The 7415-nt window shown below is 43.2% G+C and overlaps 1 protein-coding gene across 1 annotated transcript in view; it reads right to left on the reverse strand.

Moving 5' to 3' along the window:
* LOC144690555 (uncharacterized) overlaps positions 1–6203 on the reverse strand; it is a 42390-nt gene extending 36187 nt beyond the window's left edge. The window contains exon 1 of the mRNA XM_078558153.1: positions 5957–6203. Coding sequence (XP_078414279.1) covers positions 5957–6029 — 73 coding nt within the window. The 5' untranslated portion in view covers positions 6030–6203. The remainder of the gene's footprint in view (positions 1–5956) is intronic.
* Between the last annotated feature and the right edge of the window lie 1212 nt (positions 6204–7415).

Genomic DNA, 7415 nt, shown 5'->3' on the forward strand with positions numbered 1-7415 from the left:
TGGACCCATAGAATGATACTGCACCATGTGGCCTCACTGTAAGGCCCTCCAGAGACCAGGGGAGAGAGCTGGAGGGTAGGTAGAGGGGACTTGCTACGATAAATTGTGGGGGGCCCACAATGCAGATGTGTGTGGTATCAGCTCACACCACAAACTGAGGATCACATCTGTGGCCTTCTGGTCAATGCTGCAGTTCATTTATATACATATGTCAAGAATATATTCCACATGTGCATTAGAAAGAGTCTCAGGAAGTATTTCAGGGGACTGTTTGTTTATGGCTTAGAAATTATATTTGACGCTAATGTCTTTCCACAGAGGCATGTCTCCTTTCAGACGGAGCTACATATGCTCCCTGAATACACTGGCAGTGTTAGTATTTATAAATATATAGTAGGTGAGCCTCTCCCTAAGCACCTCTATAAACAGAACTGCCCAGAATGAAAAAACAGTAAAAACTGGGAAATAAGAGCACTGGTCCGAACTGGTCTTGTACACCTTAAAATGGAACACCAGTAAAAACTGGGAAATAAGAGCACTGGTCCAAACTGGTCTTGTACGCCTCAAAATGGAACACCAGTAAAAACTGGGAAATAAAAGCACTGGTCCAAACTGTTTTTTCCTTCTGGGTAGGTTGCTCCTGAAGGCTTTAGCAACTAGGTCCAAAGAACAGTTGGCACACACTAGAAGCTCGAGGCCAGAGGTTCACTAAAGTTGGGCCTCGAGTCTTATTTTCATAATTACAGTGAGCTAATGTCACCTGTTGCATTTCCAGAGGCAACTTGCCGCTTTGCTCCATTCCAGTTTGGCAGCTTCATCCTAGAGGAGGAAGGGTAGGAGAACGAGTAGGGTAGTGTGGGAGTAGTGGCTGCACGTGAGATAGATTTGAAATAAGCAGCCCACAGAGGTCTCTTTAAGCATGGCTGGTAGGCCACATTTAGATCAAATAACCCTGAACAAACCTGGTGCCTGCTTTGCTCAGCACTGTCCATTTAACTTAAGGGGTCCTTAAACAGCTTAACACATGCCTGTTTGAGGTGGCTGTCAGGGTTGGCAGGGAATACCCCTTTACAACTATGGAGGTGCACAAAATACAGACGTACATTGGCTATGGGACAATATTACACAAAATTTATGCTTTTTGCCCCCATTTTCCTGCAGGGAACCTGGATCTGCCATAAGCATGATGCACCATATTTAGCCATAGTTTCCACTTTAGGGATCTCCTTAATGGGGGAAGTACATCTCAGATGCTGGTGTTAGTTAGACAGTGGATAATACTGCTATTATATTTACAGCCCAATTAGAAGTGTATGAGTGAACTATTTCCCGGTAGTTCACTAAAGATATTAAGTTATATAAGTCAGCAAACAAGGAAAAGAACATTCAGCCAATCAAGCCCAATCCTTCCACAAAAGCAAAATACTGCAGATGTTGCAAATCTGAAATAAAAACAGAAAATATTTGAAATGCTCAGCAGGTCAGGCAGCATCTGTGGAGAGAGAAACTGTTAACACTTTAGGTTTGGTGACTTTTCATTAGGACTAACAAAAGGTCATTGATCTGAAACGTTTAACTCTGTTTCCCAATCCTTTCACACCGCTTGCAAGATCATCACCGGCTGGGTTCCTATCTTATCCATTCACCCATCCATACAACTCCACTATTCAACTCTATCCTGCTGCCCTCTGCAGGCATCCTCTCCATCCTCCTCTCTTCCCCCATCCAGCAGCACAGGAACAACTTCATCCCATGTAGAATTTCAGCATCTGCACCGGTACCTACAACATCCGATTAAGGCCCCCAACCGCACACTTATTCAAATCCAAAAGAAGTACATTGTCTTTTGTAGACTGGAAGCAAAAGGTTATCTGTCCAGTGGTGCATCAAGAGAATGCCGAGTATCAATATATGAGGCTGGCTGCAAAAAACAGACTTTAAAAAAATTCACCCACTACTATTTTGTGCTCTCCTGAAGGTAGCGAGAACTTTCTGGGGTTAAGCTGATAGGCATCAGTACATCATCGAAATCGTCATTATTATTGCATATTTTCATGGTGTCATATTCTGGTTTAAAATGTTCCTGTGAAGAGCCTTAGGATATTTTATTACATTAAAGACACTATATAAATATAAGTTGCCATTGGTGTTATTGTTACAGGCTATTTGGAACTCGATGCACTACTGCTTAACCTCATCCTGTCCTCTCCCAATATCCACACACATTCATTTTCCAGCACGTGTATCTAGGACCAGGACTGGGAGTAGGAATCTTGGCAAATTTTTAACTCCAGGGTGCTGAGGACAATTTAAGTCTCTGTTATCACTTTGGCTGTTTGACAAATTTAACACAAGAACCTTCCTGTTTGTAATGCTCAGCTACTCACTAAACTTACTGGGAGAATATCCTTGTGCCTTATAAAACTTGACAAATAGATGGGTGGGAGAGCTGCACATTTCCATGGACCTAACATCAGAATGCAGCCATCAAGCCACATGTGGCTCCAAGAGAGAGAGAGAGAGAGAAAGAGAGAGGATGAGGCCTGCTTATCATTTCAGCTGGTCAGGAGAGAGGCAAGAGCAGTTGTGTTAGGGAGGGCAGTAGAATCCAGGTGTGACAAACTAATGTAAATTGTACTGGATTATAGACACCTTTATATACTGTGTTCACTGATTGAGACTAGCCACTCTCATGCCTATGAGTTGACAAAGGATGCTTTCATCCATTAATTTGGGCTGGATTAAGATTCATGCTCAATGGTGAAATACCAGTGTCCAACACACAGCACCATCCTGCCACTGTCACAGATTGCTTTTATTTTGTTCTTCCATTTGTATATTTTTATACTATAAACTTTGTTGTAGGTACAGAGCTGAGGCCAATGGAGAAGGGGAGGAGAGTCAGCTAAGGAAGATGTGAGACACTGGGTTAACAATCGGTTTTATTTAACCTGAGGGCTTGTCAATTGCCCACAGAAACATTAGCCCAGGATAAAGAGGGTCTAATTAAACAGCAGGAGAAATGGTGCCAGAGAGACAAAAGATGTAAACACAGGATAAGATTTACATTGTACCCAATTTGATACCCAGACTGGTATCCAGTTTGACATCCAGTTTCTTGTTTACAAGTGGCCATTTGGGGAGCTGGTTTTCATCCACATATGCAAGAAAGGGCCAAATTGAGAGGATTTTGCTCCCAGAATGGAATGGTGTACAAAACCAGAACCTTCATCAATCAGTTTGGATCAATGAGATGTTAATCTTGTACAGGTCTGTTCTGCCCTTTATGGTTCACACAAATTAGTAAATCACAAGCGTAGAAGATGGACAAATGGGAATTGAACCATGAGAAAGTGTCCCTGAGCCAGAGAGAGGGAATTCTAGCCTGTGTCCCCATTCCTGAACACTATCTAGTGGCCTCCTTTGGAAAGCAAAAGATGTTGACTGTTTAATGGGCGGCATTTCCATGGGTACCAGTCATTTTCCATTCACTCACCCATATAACCAACTCAGGTGGACATCTCAGGTGAGTCTGGTCCTATCTTCAGCTGACAAATGCAGGATATCCCAAAGCACCTTGTGCACAATTAAATACTTCCAGACCTGCAATCATCGGTGTTATATAGGCAAATGCAGAAGCCAATTTGAACAAAGGAATTTCCTGCAAGCTCTAAATGAGCTAAATGACCAGTTATCCATGTGTGATGGTTTAGTTGAGCTGAAGACAACTCCTTCCTCTTTAAATAGTGTTATGGGATCTTTTATATCCACTGGATCAAGCTTATGGGGTCTTGGTTCAGCACCACCAATAATGTGGCACTCCCTCAATATTGCACCAAAGTGTCTTCCTAGATTGTATGCTTAAATCCTGGAGTGGAGTTTGAACTCACAACCTTCAGAGGTGAGAGGGCTGCTAACTGAGCCAAGCTGTCACACATAGACCTAAAGATTGCTCCGCACATGCTGCTTGGATGACTAAACCCTCAATATGGAAGGCAGGAGATGTGTGCTTGTTTCCAGCCAGAACTGTCACCTGCCATATTAGGTAAGGAAAAACCAGAGATGACTTTTACTCATGCCTAAAACAGGGGTTAGGGCCTTATGTCTGTTTGAGATCCTCTTCTTGGAGCTGATTTGCCCTGAGGCAACCAGTGGCAACCCAAAGAGGGTGAGTAACTTAATTAAATGTGGAGCAGGAAGCAGGACTCCACATTAAAGGAACCAATCGCCACTCCACTCTCATCACGCCTGCCCCCGACTCCTTTCCCCTTCACCACTGCTGTCGTTCCAAGTCCCAATTTCCTCTATGCTGCTACCTGACCCTCATGACTCATGGCCTGAACCCGAGCAATTCCTGATGCCCAAGAGATTCCCAACACTCTGTGATCCCTGACCCATGCCCTGACCCTTATCCCTATCCCAAACCTCAAGACAAGCCCAGATAAAACCTGGTCCAGGCCATGATTCCTGACAATACTAACTTGAGGACCACCGCAATGTTACGTCTCAAATTTAGATTCATCTTCCTTGGGGACTCTTCATCTTCCATCAGGAACATTGGAATGAGGTCTGAGTTCCATTATCTGATAGCCTCCTGCTTCACTGCTTAGATGTGGAGGGGCGGGGCTGTGAAATATACGCCATTGCAGTGCCAAACTGGCCGCAGCCCAATGTCCAGTCCAGACAGTTTGCCACAACATGGATTCTTAACTTAATCTCCTGAAGAAAAATTCTGTATCAACACTCCCTGGTTCCCAAAGGAAATAAACCAATCTCCAGAATATTCATCCATCCTCATGTTCATGACAACATTCCACCACCCCTTTAGTCCATTAGCATGCAAGTCCACTATGTCCCATTTGATATTTATTTATGATTTTCTTCTTTTTTCTTTTCCTGAGGTGCTGGAACACTTGTAAGTGTATCCCATACAAGGAGCCACTCGTGTGTAACTATTCCTCAACATCCAAGCACGTGGAAGGGTAGGAATCCTGATTGAACACTGGGCAGAGTCAATGAGATCAAGCGTATTGCCTATACTGACATCGAGCTGAGATCAGCAAACTCAGCACAGCCACATGTCTGAACCTAAGGCTTTAATTGTCTGTATCATTTAGTCACACAACATGGGGAACGTTCTACAATTGCCCAGTCAGCCATCAAGATGTGCTTGGAGCATTTTCTATTAGAATGATTAATCACTCAGTGTGAACATTGCTATTGGTCTGTTGAAAATTTGTTTAACACTAGCATTCCTAAATGCTTTTATTTACATGTATTTACATTTACAGCATGTGTCTGTCAGGACATAGGGACTCATCAAAAACGACCCAGCCCTGAACAAAACCACTAAAGTGTGTACCATGAAGTGGTTTCAAAGCTGTAATTTTATCCCAGTTTTTAACTTTGGTGAGACTTCAGTGAGGTTACTGCCTACTGCCTTACTGCATTTGCCGTCTGCTTATTCACTATCTTCATAGAATAATCTCAGAGATCCTAAGCGTGGGATTTCTCAGTCACTGTAAACTACTTTTCAGTAAAGCTTCTTAGTGTGCACTCGTCCAATATTTGTCCAATCAGGCACTCTTCATTGGTCGTAAATGAATCATAAAAAAGACAACTCAGAGTCAATTAAGACCCCAAAATGCAACACAGAACATTTCAAACAGAATTAGAATGCCTGTTTTTAAAATAATGGAACTTTTCCCAATTTTCCAACAAAAAGTAAGTTTTGTAAAAAGCTAAATGTTTTCATATAAACATTTCTCCTTGATCACATAAACCATTGTGTATCTTTGAAATATTTCTGTGTTTAACATCACTGTGTCTTCCATATAAATGGCATTAGAGATCTGTCACAAAACTGTTAATTATTAATACCCCACCCTTCCCCACCCATCCCCCATCCTCACCCACCCCATCCCCACCTCAAATTTGAAATAATAATTTTTCTTACCTATCTGGGCTGAAATACAGAGGAATACAGCCAGTGTCAGGAGAACTAGGTGTCTGAATCCCATCTTGTACATACTTATTTCTTTTATTGAAATGAATCGACTACTCAGATTTAAAACGAAAACCAAGCAAGGTCCTTTGGGTACTTGAAAAGCTAAATTGCCGAGCAGCTTTACAAACCAGACTTTGACAAACTTGGCGAGCAGTCTGGGAGAAAACAAGGAACAGCCCTAACTTCCAGACTCCTATATATTTGGGTTGGAAATTTTGCAGGAAGAGGCACTGTGACGCCTCCTAGTGAAGTGGATTGGGTGTGGATAAAGGTGGTGGGGAGGGCTGGGGGGAGGAGGCACAGGGGGGGAGTTGGAATGATGTCATCTCAGGATAAGCTTGAGACTCATTCAGTCTATACCCACTTTAAACAGTGTGGGCTGGTGCCAGCAATCAAGATCTTTCATCTAAAAGGAATTCAGCTCTTTGAGATATATTTAGTGAGGAGTTCAGTGGGGGGATGGCCGAGGAATTAATGGCTGCGTAATTTGTTGTTGGAGAAAGAACAACTTGATGGCTGTAATGAAAGCATTTTTAGATTATTGGTTATAATTCTTTTACTATCCAAAAATATTCCATACCAAATCACAAATTAAACCAACATTTGCTTCCTGTTTTGTTAATACTTTTCCCCTCCAATTACCTCCTCTGAAAGTTTCAACTCAGGTACCAGGCGCTCTCCCGAGTCTGGGCAAATCATTTGACTGTGGGGGCAGCACAACCAAGTTCAATCCCTCTCCTCAATGGATATTTGCTTTCTGGGGCATTTTTCCTGTCTTTAGTGCCCTGTATGCATCAGTTCATGAGAGAGGCATGGATCAGGAAAAGGGACAGAAACCCTGTTACAGCCCAGGAGGGAATCTTCGGCTTCGTCGAGGTAATATGAGGGAGTGCATCACCCACTCCATCTTCATCCATCAGATTTGAAAGAATGGAATGGGAATCAGGCAGGTTCTCTCCACTGGATTATTCCCAGACCGAAAATCGAAACATTACCTCCTGCCCCATTCTCTGCCCCCTTTTCTCACTACCTACAATTCCAGCAAGCAGGGGGTGGACCTGAAACCAACCCGAGATTCACTAAAATATGGTAATGACACATTCCCCACCCCAACCCCCCTTTTTTTCCGGCCTTCATCCCAGGTCCCTGCCACCATAAAGGAAGTCCAGAAACATGTCAAACACAGCACATTATCATTTGCATGGTAAACGTGAAAGAAAGCATGCTGAGGTGATCGACAACAGCCAAGCCCTCCAAGATAGCACACTCATAGCTGGCAACTAGTGTGGGGGATTGTCCTCACAGGGTCCGATTCAGTAAGGAGCTAGATGTCGAGCAGTGCTATCTGTTGTTAGGACACATCCTGTTGACATGCGGCATAGGGCTGGCACAGCCAGTGACAGTAAAG

Source organism: Cetorhinus maximus, chromosome 15 (genome assembly GCF_964194155.1).
Source record: "Cetorhinus maximus chromosome 15, sCetMax3.hap1.1, whole genome shotgun sequence".
In the NCBI taxonomy this organism is placed as follows: Eukaryota; Metazoa; Chordata; class Chondrichthyes; order Lamniformes; family Cetorhinidae; genus Cetorhinus; species Cetorhinus maximus.